This window comes from Amia ocellicauda, chromosome 2 (assembly GCF_036373705.1).
Source record: "Amia ocellicauda isolate fAmiCal2 chromosome 2, fAmiCal2.hap1, whole genome shotgun sequence".
In the NCBI taxonomy this organism is placed as follows: domain Eukaryota; kingdom Metazoa; phylum Chordata; class Actinopteri; order Amiiformes; family Amiidae; genus Amia; species Amia ocellicauda.
Window position 1 is genome coordinate 50269486 of NC_089851.1, and position 16734 is coordinate 50286219.

At 41.7% G+C, this 16734-nt stretch overlaps 1 protein-coding gene across 1 annotated transcript; it reads right to left on the minus strand.

The window, feature by feature from the left end:
- Nucleotides 1-7330: 7330 nt before the first annotated feature.
- On the minus strand, nucleotides 7331-16734 carry ethe1 (ETHE1 persulfide dioxygenase). Its single transcript, XM_066687592.1, has 7 exons — nucleotides 16440-16734; nucleotides 15938-16082; nucleotides 12920-13068; nucleotides 12680-12809; nucleotides 11440-11529; nucleotides 10993-11109; nucleotides 7331-8566 (listed from the first exon to the last, which is right to left on the minus strand). Exons 1-7 carry the CDS (start codon nucleotides 16644-16646, stop codon nucleotides 8520-8522), a joined length of 885 nt encoding a protein of 294 aa, XP_066543689.1. The 5' UTR covers nucleotides 16647-16734; the 3' UTR covers nucleotides 7331-8519.

Sequence of the window (16734 nt, forward strand, 5' to 3'; positions counted from 1 at the left end):
GTCTACCCTCTCCGTACATCAACCCCAAGACCTGGGCCAGATCTTCCTTAAGCACCTCCCAAAAGATCATATAGAATTCAGCAGGGATCCCATCGGGACCCAGTGTCCTTCCAGAGTTAAGACTCTTTATCACCTGGGAGAGTTCAGTGGTGGTGATCTCTGGATCCTCCTCCGCAGGAGGGATATTCCTGTTAGGGGGCCGTTCCTCCACCAGGCTGCCCACTGGGGGGAGTGGAGAAGGCCCACAACTCTCCGCTCCGGACTCGGAGTGGGGCGTGTAAAACTGAGAAGGAGAGGTCTCTGTAGCGGGGGGGAGCTGGCGGGGGGGGGAGAGCCTGCAGAATTAATCCTCTTGCTCTTCGCACCCCCCCTACCCATGCTCCTCTTCTCTGTTCTTCACCTCTTCCCCGCCACAACTGTCCACTCCCCCTCTGCCTCCACTTCTGACTCAGAGTCAGAGAGGGAGCCTATGAGACTCCTGAGGACTGTTTCCTCTTGTCCTTTGGAGGAGCCTCCACTTGATTTTCTTCCTCTCCACTACCCCCGAGGGCCCGCGCCCTATTTGCATAGGAGGAGGGACAGTTCCTAAAAAGGTGCCCTCCCCCACCGCACAGGTTGCATTGCAGGCCCTCTCCTGCTTGCAGGCCCTGGTCAGGTGTTCCCCACCACAAATCTTGCACTTAACAAAAGTGCAGGCTGCAGCTAAATGACCCAGGGCCCCGCAGTTCCTACACAATTTGGGCATGCCATGGTAGAAGACAAGCCACGTTTGCACCTAAAACTACGGTGCTTGGCAGGTGGCGTACTCCGTCGATGGTGGCCACTTCCACCTGCAGGCGCACCTGCCACTGTCGAGCACCGGTCCAAACCCCATCCTTGTCATTGACCCTTTTGCTTTCAAACTAGATCTCGCAGTGTCTCCTCAGCTATACCTCTACATCATGCTCTGCCACTGCTTCATTGTAAAACTGAATTGTCACAATTTTGATTTCAAAACACCAAATAAGGGAATATCTTTTGGAAGAATGGTTTCCATCCCTCCAGCAGAGTTCCAGAGACTTGTAGACTCTTTGCGAAGGCACATTATTGCTGTTCTAGCGGCTCGTGGTGGCCCAACATCTTACTGAGACACTTATTAGACACATATTGTTTTTTCCTTTAATTTGTCACCCATATATACATACACAAACACACACACATATATATATTGTAGCGTGCCAGAGGGTAGTGTAGTGATCTCGAGCCTCACTAAGAGGCCAGGGCCTTTTAGTGATGCGGTAAGATCACTGCACTGTGGCATGGGAGAAAGGGGTTCGAGTCCCCATCATGTCCGCTACCCCCGAAATACTACAATATATTTATATATATGGGGGGGCCTAATATAATATTAGGGGGGGCCATACATTTCACCGTGGTGCTGGAGTTGGTAGGTGTTTTGTCCGCGATGCTAGTGGGGCGGGGCGCTGACGGTGTTCTGTCTGTGGTGCTAGCAGGGCTGCAGGGGGGGTGCTGCTGACGGTGTTTTGTCTGCGGTGCTAGCCCGGGGGTGGCTGGTTTATGGGTGCTGACAGTGTTTTGTCGGGGTGCTAGCGGGGTGGGGGGCAGTGGTAGGGGATTTTTTCAGGGTGGCTGTACTTTTCTCTTTTGTGTATGCAGCAATAAGGTGTAAACCTTAAAAAAGGGCTCTTGAAATAAAGCATGCTGAAACTAAAAACTAAATTGATTTCCTTAATAAACATTACAGCCCTTATCGAGAGGGCTCCGTTCCTAATAGAAAATGATTTAAGTGTTTAATTTAATAATCTTAAAAACCTATTTACCTTGAAATTCTGATATTTTGTCCTGTAACATTCCACTGAGAAAAATAGTTCCCAATGTTATTGACATGAAAAAAATGACATACACCTACAGAAAAGTATTTGTATTTTGCTAAAATATACCCTTATTTATTTGAATTACTATTGTTCTTATAATTGACCTGAACAGTCCCTGTAGTATTCCGTCAGACATTTTTGCTGTATGAGATTGAAGCCAGAGAGAAAAATGCAATATTTAATCTCTCTTTTTTTATGTGAGAGGTAATAGCAGTTGCTTCAGACAGTTGGGAGCACATATAGTAGGATTTACGACAAGCAAGGACAGACATAGCAGACATAAGCCAGGGTTATATAAAGTTTTGCTACACAATTCCTCCTTAACAGCTTAGAGGTCAGGTTACATCTTTTTTTTTTTTTGGTTTTATGTATATGTTCATATTCATGGTATTGCAATGCATTGCCTTAAGTAGAAATGTTAAACTGTACAGAAAGAGTCAATATCAAGCAATGCAAACAATGTGTATGTGTGTACGTGCATGTGTGCATGTGTGCCTGTTAACCCATCATTAACAGTTTGGTCAAACAGGTTTTCACTCAGTTGGGTGTGTAACAACGTTCAAGCTTCTCCAAGCCAAGAACCTAAATAACAGAGCATTATTGTAAGATTAGTGTTGACAGATCATGTGGTTTTTTCTCCATACCATTCAAGAGAAGGACAGAGTTCTGAGTTCACAGCACTGTCAGTCACTATAGAGTTCTTGTGTACTTGTAGGGGCCCTGACTCTAATGGCATATTTTTACTGAGAGTATATTTAGTTTTTCACCCACTGTCCAATTGTTAAACCACTCTAAGATACCCACTGTAAGTTTGCAGCACTCCCTCCTACCAGAGCTGCACAGTATTAGGGACAATGTCACAATATGAGTACAACCCCAATCTTTCAATCAGTCTGTCAGTCAGTACTGCCAATCACTTCCAGTGCATGTACAACGATAAAAAATACACTTAAGTACAGTTACATTCAAATCAAAAGGGAAAAAAACACAGCTGCACTATTCAAACAATAACCAAGCAACCTATACATTCAAATATTGGTCTTTAAACAAATATAACAGAATGAAAAAGCCTAATAATGGTACAGTTTTCCTCAATAAATCTCTACCATTGTATATTTGTATGGTAATCATGCACTTTACTTGGAAATGTACCATGTCCAGTGGCTTGGAGCCTGAGCAGCACCATAGAAGCCAGCCACAGGCAAGAGGGAAAAACAGGCTCTCCGGTGAAAGTCTAAGGGCAAGACAGACGCCCAACAGCCCCCTGCAGAGCCGCCATCACCAACTCCACCCCCCCCAACAAACTTACTAGACTCGACCAATGGCAAGCCTGCACCCAGGAATCCTGGGTGCAAATGAAGATGACCCACGGATACGGCCTCCAATTCCACTCCATTCTTGATCTGAGGGACCTCAACGTGTTTCTGAAGAAAAGACCTTTCCACAAGTTGATGGTGCAGCGTATCCTCCAGTCCGCTTCCTCTCCCTCAAGGTGGCCTTCCTTGTGGCCCTGACTATAAAGGCATATTTTTACTGACAGTATATTTAGTTTTTCACCCAATGTCCAATTGTTAAACCACTCTAAGATACTCAAGGTGGCCTTCCTTGTGGCGATAACGTCGGCAAGGAGAATTAGTGAAATTCACGCATTGTCTGTGGATAAAACCTGTCTGATCTTCTCAGGAAGCAATGACAGAGTCACTCTCAGGATGAACCCGGCCTTCCTGCCCAAGGTCATGTTGGCGTTCCATATAAACCAACCGATTGTCCTGGAGTCTTTCCATTCCGCTCCACATACATCAGATGAGGACTGCAGACTACACACTGTGACGGAACGGGGCTCCGTCCCTTTAAGGAACCTTTAAGGTTAGAAAACTACATGTCCCAGGAGCCCCTGCGGTAGAGACAGGAAGGGGTGGGGCTCTTGGGTATATAAGAGAGCAGGCAGAGAGAATCAGGGCAGTTGGTGGGAGGTTGCAGCTGGGGACAGACACGAGCTGGGAAAAAGCCTAAGAGGAGCTACTAGAACCTGTGGTAAGCTGTACACTACACACAAGGATATGTACCATCAAACTGCCCATGTGTATAGTTGGTAAGAGAGTATACTGGCGAGTGAGTATAATCGCCAAACCCTTGCTAATAGTCACTCGAATACGAATGATAATAAAAATACCCTGTGGCTTGGGGAAAGATAAAAACCTGTTTAGGGAACCTAGGACTGTGGGAATAGTCCACCATTGCAGGACACTAATAATTGAAGAACCACATGGACCTTCTAACATGGGAATTGTCATTCTGCCACCTGCTGGTGGTTGGGGAGAAAAAGTTTTCCCAAAAGGACTTCCCCTGTGTTTGTGGGGTTCCTGAACAGATGTGGTAATAGAGAGGGTCAGGAAGAAAGTCAGGTAGGCCTGGACAAGGCTAGGCATTTATTGTTTTGTTTTGTTCAATTGTGTGTGTATTACATTTTTGGGTTGCATTAAACTTATCTGGGCAGAAGAGTCCTTTCCACAAAGCCCCTGTCTGGATGGCTCATTCTTAACTCGCCCACTTACCGGTCTGTCACAACACACTTTGCCCTGTCCAGGCTTTGAGGTGCTATATGCGGAGGACTGCGCAGAGCTGCAAATCCACCCAGCTGTTTGTCTGTTACAGTTCCACCACCAGAGGGAGGGTGGTTTCAAAACGGCGACTGGCGCACTGGGTGGCAGACGCGATCCGGCTCACCTACAAGACTGCTAATGTTCCCATGCCTGAACACATCTCAGCGCACTCAACAAGGGGACAAGCCACGTTGTGGGCTCTTTTTCACAGTGCCACACTTTAAGATCTATGCAATGCTGCGACCTGGTCCAGTCAACAGACCTTCACAAGGTTCTTCCACCTCAACGTGGAGTACCGGCTGCACCCAAGCTTGGGCTCCCAGGTACTCAAAACTGCTAGCCCTCAGGTGCCGTGAGGCTCTGCTATCCTTGTCATTGTGGGTTTAGGCTTAGTCGGATGTCAGGACTCGGGACAGCTCTGGCATAGTCTTCCCATTAGGTAATGCACATCTTGGCAACAAAATATTTTCTTGCACTTTGTATTGTGCTTATATTTTGTAAGTAGCCCTGGATAAGGGCATCTGCCAAGAAAAAAAAATAATAATAATAATAATAAAAAATAAAAAAAATAATAATAATAATGGCTGTCTTGCAATTTGAAAGGGAACGATAGGTTATTATCATAACCCTGGTTCCCTGAAAAAGAAAGGCAGCCATTACTCTTCAGGGGTCACTCAACCAGATGACCTTCCTGATGAAGAAATGGCAGGGAGTTGCGTCAGGAGGAGACTCTTCTCAGACGCCGGGGGTGGGTCTTCTTCCTGCCAGCAGGGCCCCTATTGGGCAGCTTTGGTACATGCTTTCAATGATTGGAGTGGAGTTTCCCTCCCTCACAGAGCTGCAATGGGAGGAACTGGTGCCTTGGCAAAAGACACCGGGAGAAGATGAGGAACTGCTTCTTCCACCATGGCCGGTACAAGAGGAAGACCTGCCAGGGAGAGAGGAAGAAGAGAACCTGCTGTGGCTAAAAAAAAACAGAGGGCCGAGGTGTTCCTGGCGCCGCAGCCACAGAGGGCCGAGGTGTTCCTGGCCCCGCAGCCACAGAGGGAGGAACCCGAGGGTCCAGTGTCTTGAGAGGGAGGAGCCCGAGTGTTCAGAGCCCCGGAGGGAGGAACCCAAGAGTCTTGAAGATGAGAAGAGGTGCTGCCCTCCTCGCCCCACTCCAAGGGTGAGTGTCCGCCACCATACATGATGGAAGAGTATCCGCCACCGTGTCTGGCAGAAGAGAGTCTGCCCCTGAGCACTGAGGAGCTACCAGGAGAAGATGACTTCAGGAGGGAGTCACCATCTGTCTCCTCAGAGGCCACACCAGAACAGGAGGTGCCAATAACCCAGGAGAAGGCATCACCTGTTTTCCCCTGCACTGAATCAGAGGAGAAGATTATACCAGGTCCTTAATCTGGAGAGCAGCCGGAGCAGCTGGAACAGACGGAGCAACTGGAGCAGCCGCAACAGGAACAGCAGCCGCAGATGCTGCAGTTAACGCAGTCGGGAACCTGGAAGACAGAGGAGTTGCAGCAACCAGAGGGTGAGACTCTTGTGCTTCCTCCATCAGGTCTCCTGGATAACCAGAGTTCCTGTCCTCTACCCAAGTTCCTGGCCGCAGCAAAGGAGATGGACACCTCAGAGTGCCCAGGACCAGAGACTGGGGGGGAGCCAAGTGATGCTGTGGCAACAGAGAGGTCTCCGCCAGACAAGCCTGGTTCCAGGCAGCAACAAGTCCTTACACTGGATTTGACGCTGGGGGGGAGGCACCTTCAGTGAAACCGGGGACATGCCAGTCCACACCGAGAATCAGATGGGTGAGAAACGGAGGACAGGACATGGGGGGGGGGGGGGGGGGGGACCTTGAGGATGAACCAGCAGATGGGAGACCATATCTGGCTCTTCGGCCCACCCGCCCGCCTGCCCCTTGTGTCTTTTGGAGGGGGGCTTGGCCTTGGTATGGCCGTCTTCGTGTGCGCCCCTAGCTTCACTCTTGAGGGGGAGGATATGTGGCAGTGTGAGAGGCAAGGCTGGGGTCAGGCTGGGTCTTTCAGTGGAGGAGACTACAAAACCTCTCCTCCAAGACTCCAAACCCCAGAAGCCAGCAGGCCTCCTGATGGCCATAGCCCCACCCACCACTTCCTCTATAAAAGGAAGCAGGAAACGAACCAGTGTGTGCATTCTTGGCTGGGGTAGCAGGAGAGCAAAGAAGGGCGAAGTTGAAAGTTGACGGATGCACTGGCTTGAGACCCTTTTTCTGGACCTGGACCATTCTGCCTTTTGAACCCTGGACTGTCTGGCAACCTCCCCACCAGTAATTAACTTAGATTACAAACTTTGATTACGAACCCGCCTTATCCCTTTGTACTTCGGTCTGCCTGGTGTTCGGCTTTGCCAACCCGGCATTTACCATTATTATTATTAGTGGTTTGTTAGGACTGTTAAGTTTAGTTAGCACTCGAACAGAGCTAGGTTTTGTTTTTCTTGTTTTGACACTGTGCCTGCCATTGGGGGAAGCAATAAAACAACAGCGAGCCTGTTTTGTACCCTCCGTCTGCCTCCCTACTGTGTGTTTCAAGACCAGACCCCACCTACATACTAGCCCTTTTTGTGATAGGCCCCCCAACCTGCTACAATATAAAAACTGCAATTTAGACATGCAATTAAATTATACAAGATGTAGATAAAACGCATCAAGTTCATCATTAAGCCTGTTGCAGCAGCAGAGTATAAAACATAGATCTGTTTTGCTTCTTTTTATGGGATATTAGGAAAACCAGAAGTGCTCTGCCCTTGGAGAATCAACACTGAAAAACACTGACTGCAGATTCATGGAGTCTAAGTGAAAAATAGATATGGAGTACAGTGTGAGAGAGATACAAATATTTTAATTGAGCTGGTAATTACATTAATTACATATTTCTGAGATTCACATGTTGCAATGATGGGACACCAATCTAAAGTAAAGACAACAGGTATTTCAGACTAGGTCTCACAAAGCATAAGTTCACATTTCTTACAATAAGCAAGATGGCATTCAGAAACCAACTCACTTCATTAATTCTAATGGGCCTATTAATAAAGAATTGTCTTGTAACAATTGTTCACTTTTATGATAATCGAAATAAGCATTGACCATATCCATAAAAACACTTGAAACACCGAATAGATCAAAGATTAAATGCAGGTATTATGATTATTTAAGATTGTGCTCATTACAAAGTGAGGCAATTTAGTGGATTGCAATCCACTGCAAATCTAGAATATAATTAATAGTGTTATTAAGAGCTAAATTGTTCCACTGTTTGAATATGGTGACACTTTCCCTTTACACTCCTCTTGTGAGCAACATATTTATTAGAACAGTATTAACCTCATTACTGCCTGTCTCTACAGTGGATGTCTTTTAACCTGTTGAAGGCAAGTACAATTCTGTGTAGAGAACCAATAAATCAGTTGCTACTTAGTGTTGGTGTAAAAAGCTATTTTTAGAGCTTGAGAATCTAGGATAGCTATTTATTACAAATGACTAAGACCTACATTAAAATCAAACTTCCCACAGTGAAAACTATAAACCCACGACTTCACATAGGTTTAGGATTATGTTTTGGATTATCGGAGGTCCCTTCACCCAGTACAAACCACAAATGTAACAAGTACAGTGTTTTTGAATCATTTGTAATAAGTGCTTCTGATTTAAACCAAGCCTAACATTAAAATGCCTAATATAATGCCTCTGTTGTAATGGATGTAGTAGCCTAATTAATGAAACAAATAAGAATAACCTGTTAGTTTCCAAGATTATTTGTTGCTGGAATAGGCAGAATGAAATATATATATAAATCATAAAGATAAAGCAGTATCTGTGAATTGTAAAGCCCTTTTACAAAAAGATGGAAAAAAAACAAACATACCAACTCATTGATCTTAATATAGAACAGAATGTAATTTCACAACATCATTCCATAATTCAATGGATTAAAATAAACCAATAGGATTTGGAAAGCAATACAATAGACAGACATCGCTCTGTGCATCCACAATTCTTGTTTGCGCATCAAACCCCTTGGATTCCACAGACCAAGTTGGCAGGCACAGCAACATCTGTGAGAGAGAAAATAGTCTGGTTTGAGGTGAAAGAAAACATTCTGACATAGGATATTAGAGAAAAGATTAGACTGTACACATATTGTAATTTTAATCACTAAAATGTGTAAATTAATATTTAGAGTGATGTTGTTATCCTTGTTTTAATGTTTTCTTCATGTAGAACATTGTTAGTGTAAATTGCCTTGGATAAAAAACATCCGCCCAATAACTTTGAAATCAATTTACAATAAAAACATTTTCTTCTGTTCCTTGAATGGGACAGCAATAACAATGTACATATAAGCCATTAACAAGCCATTAATAAGCCAATAATTTATAGTTTGTGAAAAAATTATTAAAAGACAAAATATTTACGGTTTTAAATATAAATTCCTGGAAGCTCTATTGTTTAGAAATTAAAACCTATGCTCGAGTTCATATAGCCTACTCCATTTACACTATGGGCCTGATTTTGGTTGGTAAAGGATTTAGAAATTTGTAAATGTACCTACTGCCTATACTCGAGCAATGAACTCAATTAGCACTTCTGGTTTTACTCATGAGTAAATAATTTATCAACACTGAATAATCTGGCCCCTATGTATAAGGCCCTGCATTTCTTCCGATTTGTTTTCTTCAGTTGTAACTCAATTTGCTATGCCCTAGATGTCCCTACAGCCTCCTAATTTAAAGTAAATTGAATTACAATTAAGAAATCAACTGCACTTTGACTAATTAGAGAAAAAACACTCAAATAGACCGACATTTATCACAAGCAAAAAAATAAAGAAACCGAAAGGTTGAGATTTACAGCTATTAAACAACCTCCTCCAGTAAAAACAACAGGAAAGAAAGTGATGAACACAGGTAAGAATTGTTCTTTCTTTCTTTGTGCTAATATTCTACTGATAATACTGATAATGATAACCCCAAACTATGTGCATATCTGAATAAACACGTCATAAATGCCGAAGCAATTACTACGGAAGGTCAGTTGGGAATATCTACCCCAAAATTGCAGATTTGCACAAGATAAACAGTGTGACAGTGTACCTGGAGATGCAAATTATCAGTATGTTTTGCACATTTTGTTTGTTCTCAAATACATCCGAAATCAAAAGTAATATATACTGGGCATTACTCATCGGTGACACGGTGTTGTCAAATATTAATGCATTTTAAGTCAATTTTAAGAATATGACTGTATTTGTCTCCAAACTGATGATGTTTAAATTGTATATGAAAATGTAATGCACAAGACATTTTCTTTAATGAAACTAATTAATAATATACTGCTTTTGAACAGCCTTGTATTATTATTATTGTTATCTTTGTAATATGTTACAGCATTGATGTTATGAATTCAGTATTTTATATAAATTGTTCTGGGAATAAGTGCTGGTTTTTTTTCACTCATTCACTTACAAATTATATGTTCCTACTAGTAAATTAAAACATTTAAATTTACAGATTCTAAAAAAATAAATGGAATAAGTGCAAGTCAATTTCCATAGCTGCAGCCACTTAACCAATGTGTCACTGTGTCTTAATAAATACACTAATTGAGATTAATAAACAGTCAATGCAGACTACATGGCCACCTTACGAGGGGAGGAATGATGTGCAGCCTTAAAAAGCATGTTGCATAAAAGGCAGGGCCCTAGTTATACGTCAAATTAATTAGTGGTTTTCATTTGCAGTTCAAAACCACTTAGGAATAGTTTTGATTGAATTTTTGAGCCAAAAAGTGTTCTGGGAATGCGTTATACGATAGATTTTAAGTCAAAATATTTTCTTCACTATGTTTAAGATTTTAAAAATGTAACTTGTTTAACTAGGTTATTGTACTTCCTCGTGTGGTGCAGGTCAAATAAACACATTAGCTGGACAGTGACATTGACTGTTAGAAATAATCCTAAAAGCAGATGTCACTCACAGAGTAAGACAACCAGCCATAGCTGAATACATTTGAAAAAAATGATAATTTTCAAACACATCAGAAGGGAAGATTAAAAAAAGTGGGGAAAAAAGAACCAGGCAGCCTAAAACTGAAACAGAATTACCCTTTCACAAACTCTAATTGAAAAATGTGGAATAGTGGTTAGGGTTCAGCAGTGTGGGGTAGTGATTAGGACTTCTGAGTGAAGGGTTACCTACATTTCTCCAGTATAAAAAATAAAGCTGTATAAAAAGGTATTTCTGCCAGCAGTGTAATGAGAACTCAAAGATGTGTGTCACCTTTGTCTGCATGTAGTCTGACTAATGGATCAGGGGGAGAATTTGAGTAATGCTGTACTAGACTGACTGGTCAATCAGCATTTAAGATGAAATCATCTGTAAGCCGGGAAAGGAACAGGACAGGTATGCAGTGTTAATCTTTCTAGATCTTTACACATTCAGCTGGGCAGGCAGTGAGCAGTATTGCAAAAGGTGGCTGGTACCTATCTGAGCAGGTTTGGGCAGGTTGAGGTTGTTCATTATTTTCACAAACTCCTCCAAACTCTTAGTGAGACGAGGATTTAGTCTATGTTCCTCATCAACTGTGGACACAGTCTGTCCTAGAGGAGAAAGAAAAGAGTTAGAACATTTTATAAGAAGGAAAGCCATAACAAAACATTCACCTTTAACAACCGTTACCTGCTAGTCTGGCTGGGGACAGGGAGTATATTGATAAAACAATTTTTTTCTTTTTTTATAGACTTCTTTAGCAACAAAAGCCCCCCCCCCAAAAAAAAAACTACCACATACGCACACATCCTATGATGTAGCAAAGCCATTTGAAATGTATGGTTTCACGACAATGAACTGCTCCACTTAATACTGTCTCTCTTTGCAGAAAATCTGATAGGATGAGACTGAGTTTGATTCTTTCCATCAGGATCCCTCACCTGTGTAGTCATGAGCAGGGTATACAAGGCACTCTTTAGGCAGGGTGAATATCTTCTCATGCACTGCTTTGTATAGTTTCTTGGCACAACCTAGTGGGAAGAGACATTGTAAGCATAATTTAATAATTTACAGAAGATGTTCATGGTAAGAATTAAATACACTTATTTGGGGACAGTACATTTACATCACTTTCTCATGAGTTGACACAGTAAAATGACTAATGCCTAAAGATGTGTAATATCCCATTTCAGTAAATGTAATGTCACCAATCTGATAAATCATGATATTTTTTACCTGTATTCAGCTCAGTGATGAGGCAGTGTGACACTTCTATGTTTTGATCCACATGCCACATCACTAAAACACCATACAATGTTACACTTCTAACTCAAAGCTGAATGTACAGGCCTGCATGTGCTTTTCCACAAATTAAGCTACTCCCATTAAATCATATACTAATCTCACAATACAGATGCAATCTGCTGGAATGTGAGCTGCCACCATGAGCTGAAGGTACTATATTAACTGGAAGGCGTTAAAAAGAAATGCATTGAAATGTCTGCATGCACCTGTGGGTGTTCATCAGAGTGTGAATGGGTGGTTGTCACATTTTAAAAAGGTGCATGCTCAGGCCATATTTGGGCATGAGTTTAATTCTCTGGTACACCAAACATAACATATTGCTACCCATTCAGGTTATTTGCAATTTCTTACTGCTGCTGATTTTCACAAAATGGTGACAGTGAAACAATGAACAGTGAACAGTGAATTTGTTAACTAAATGCAATGCTTGAGATCTGTGGTCGTGATCGTGTAGCACAGATTTCCACCAATGGGATCTGTGGAATTGTGCAGAACTGCAGATATCTGTATGTCACAAACTCGACCGGCAACAAACACAAAATAAGCACACAAGCAAAAAACTTTCATTGTAATTAGACTGTATTCAATAAGACAAGACTTATGGCCAGTGAAAACCATCTTAAATTACCTTAAATCTATATTTTTTGCTGACGTAAGTCTCTGTCATAATCCGAGTCTCAAATGTCTAAAAATGGGGGTAATTCCTACACCATTCACCCAATTTAGATGTAACTACCCTCAAAGATTAAAGTCTAAACTTAATGCACATCTTGTTTCCTTTCAAATCCATTTTGGTGGCATACAGAGTCAAAATTATGACAATTGTATCATTTTCCAAACATTTATGGACCTAACTGTATATACAATGTTCAGTACCTTGCTGGAAGTCAGTGCGCCCACAGCCCCGGATCAGCAGTGCATCGCCAGTGAAGGCCATACTCTTGTCGTTGAGGACAAATGTCATACATCCATCAGTGTGTCCTGGGGTGGACAGTGCTTGCAGAGACTGGGAGAAATGGGAGAGTATTGTAGTTAAAAACCACAAGAGAATGTGACCCTCTTCCTGCCCCCGCCTCCACCTCAGTTTGATCTCTTTGAATCAGACCATGCACATACATATTTCCCAAAGGTCAGGGTGTCCCCTTCTTGCAGGTGTATATCAGCGATGGCCCCACTGTCCTTGGAGATGGCACTGCGGCATCCTGGCAGCTTTTTCTTCAGCAGCCCTGTGCCTGTGATGTGGTCAGCATGGCAGTGTGTGTTGACTGGGCAAAAACAGAGACGTGAGAGGTCACACTGACGGATACATCAGCAGGGCTCAGGAGCAGATTGTAGGTTGAGCAGTTCATTAAATTTTTCCAGTGGAACTGAAATCAAGTTCATCATCATTCACAACATGAAAACAAAATGCACCAGCAAAATGGTACTTCATGTACATAGTATGTTTTAAATTATGTGCAAATTTGAACAAATCAATACAAACGTTCTGACGTCAGTAGATTCAAATTCTCACTGTTTCATGTGGATCCTTCAATTATTGCACAGGATTGAGAAAATCATGCATATTTCCTATTAGTTGCCATGCACAGTATAAAATGATCCCACAGAAGCAATTTCAATTTAAAAAAAAACAGTCTCTCTGGTCAATCAATAGCACAAGAAATTAAAAAAACAGCAGCTCTGTCAATTGAACTAAAATAACAATATTTCACTTCAGGGCAAAAAAACAAACAAACAAAAAAAACTGTCCTGTCTTGAAGTGCTCAAGAATTATATGGTCAGGGGGCAATCATCATGCGGTCTCTCACAAGGAAGAGCATCTACTAGGTGTCCTGAAAACAGTATATTTAATTTACAAAATGAGTTCAGTTAATGAAAATCTGGTTATTGAGGATTTTGGGGACTATTCAGATGTTTCTTCCACATGATCTTGAAATGATTAGATTTACCATATGACTACCTGATTGACTGTTCAGAGGTTAAGGTCTGTATAAATGGATGATTTAAGGGTGACCTACAAAACCTGCTGGATTGAAACTCTAGGACCAGGGTTGGAAACTGCTGATACAAGTTATTAAATACAGATACCATGTGGTAGTAAAGTCTTGTAATCAGAAGAATATATCTCTGTAAATGCTCCCACTGTACCTGAAATGCAGGGGTATGAGCTCTAAATAGCTTAATTAAACAATACATTGGTCAAATTAGAAAACCATCCTTTCCAGTGTTTAAACTCGTAAAGAATTAAGATCTACCTAAAAAACACAGAAGACAATGGCTCTCCAGGACCAGGGCCCTATTCCTCATAGCTGGTTTAACTAATTCAGGATAAGCGGCCACTTCCCCCATTGGTCCACAAAGCCCTCTTGCTCCACAAGTACCGTCTTTCCAATTGTATATTACTAGCTGCCACAGATTCCTTCACAGTACTAAACTTCAGCTTATGGACTTGACTTTTGATTACAGATTTGGAGGGTTCGTTTCTTTTCTTGTGGCTTATTAATTAGTTATATGTGTCAAGAGGGTCCGGCTGTATCTTTAGGTTGGCTTAACAAAGAGTTAGGTTTTTGTTTATGTTTTTTGTCCATTTATTTGATTCAACGGTGCACTGTAAACAAATCCTTTCAGTGTATCTCCATCTGTTTGTCTGGTGGCTACACCTTGCCTTTATCGAGCCCTGGCGCCAAATACATTCCCACTATATATAGATATAGATATAGATATGGAGATATATAGATATATTTTGTGACGTGACATTGCTCTGGGTGGCACAGTGAGAATCCGCCCTGAACCTCCCCAAACCTCGGTGGAGGAAAATTATTGGAGGGGGACACATAATCGTTGTTCCCCTATTGACTGGCTCTCCCCTGGATAAAGCAGGAAGGGTGCAGCAATAAGTCCTCCCTTCCTAGGGGAAATATATCATTTTTAATGTGTAACAAGTGCATAATGTGTTCTTACAAACTGTGTATGTAAGCAAATGCCTCCTGTTATCAGTACAGAATTATAATACATTTAATTTACAGTTGTGTTTTTTTCAATATCTTTTATAAAGTTTGACACATGTAAAGTATTGTTTCTAGCTAAACATGTTGAATTCTTTAATCAGGTGCACCTTTCTTGATATTGTTTTTATTTGGCATTTTGATGCTACTTTACTTGTGCTCTGACCTGTACTTAGGTAGAAAAATGTCTAAAATATATGCAGCTATCACTGCTAGCAAGGTGAAATACTTTGAGGAGAAAAAATGCAAGCCATATACAATGTCAGAAAAACATAAGTTAATGTGCTAATCTATTAATTCATATTAAGCACCCCCTACCCTGCTGGTTTTTGTTCCAACCAAGCTCTCAATTACTTAATTGAAGCCTTAATTGAACTAATTTCCTATATCAGAGCCTTTTCATGATTTTAAACAGCAGAGGTTTAAAGTTAAGTATAGAATTGTAAAAATAACTTCTTAAAGAACTAACTATTTTATTACACAATTGACAAAGTCAAGTCTAAGCAGATTGTTAAATCAACTAAGGTTCAATTAAGTAATTGAGAGCTCAGCAGGAACATAAACCTGCAAGTTAGGGGGTCCTCCAGGACCAGGGTTGGGATCTCCTGCATTAAACAAGAAAACTATATGAAAGTGTGGCCAGTTGGGGTACAGCAGTCTTTTTCAAATCCAACAACTCATGTGCCTTAATCCAGCAAGATTTATAGGTAGGCTGTATGTAAATCATCAACTACAGTGCACATAAGAAAGAGCAGTTAGGTGAATGATCAGTTGAAATAATCAGCCATGTCAGCAGATATACATTTCAACCAGTATAACTGTATTCATGATAAACATTAGTGAGGATTGATTATATCATGTTTTGTATCATTATTTATTGTTGCCGGTTCTCTACCCAGGTATTTGAACCTTTGCAGGTCCATCAAGCAATTCATGCAGTGTCCGATATTTATTATTCTTACAATCAAAAACTGCACTTAATTGGAATTTGTCACCTATGAAGTTCTCTGCATCTGCACCGCTACTGTGATTTTAAGGGTACGCCAATATGACAATGTAGTAAGTAAACCTTGATATAAATGTTTAAAATATAATATTTCAATCCATATCACCCACCCATAGTATGTACCTGCAATGATGAGCTCAAGATCCAGATCCTGGATCAGTTTGGCATCCCGTTCCACTGTGTCCAAAACTGGATCAACGAGCACCGCCTGCCGTGTGTTTGTGTCGGCTAACAGGTAGGTGTAAGTGCTGCTCTTTGACTCGAATAACTGCACAGGGAGAAAGCAGTCAGGTCCTTTGTGTATGAGGAGGATATCTTGATAAGGCACAAGATACCATATGGATAGATGTGATGTATCTTACTTTATTTTCACAATATCGGAGATAACATACTGGACAATCGTAAGGTTGTATTTATGATGTTTAAGAGGCACACTTAAGATTGTTTCCATAAGCTAAGTAATTTAGTTCCGAGTTATTTCAAGTCTTCCAGAGCTGCTTTGTGTAAAACATATTTATGTATTAATTATATATATATATATATATATATATATATATATATATATATATATAACACATACACACTTAGAAGTTACGTTAATGCTCTTTATAAACCCGACACTTACCTGCCTGAAAATAAGTCCTTCTCGCTGATCCATCCTGATGCTGTAGTTCCGGCTCCAGACTCCCTCTTGGCGCGGCTGCAACACACTTGCTGAGCCGAGATGAGAGCGTGGAAGCACCGCGACGCTTCCGTGCGAGTGCCGGGCCAGTGCGAGAGGCGAGGCCCAGGCCAAGACGCCTTTCAATCTGCGCAACCCTGACAAACGCATGTTTTGTTATGTTTTGTTTTGTCAGTTAAAAGGTTGGTATGTTTCCTGCCAGCCTGGCTTGTGTTAGCACCCCCAAGTGACAGCAGCG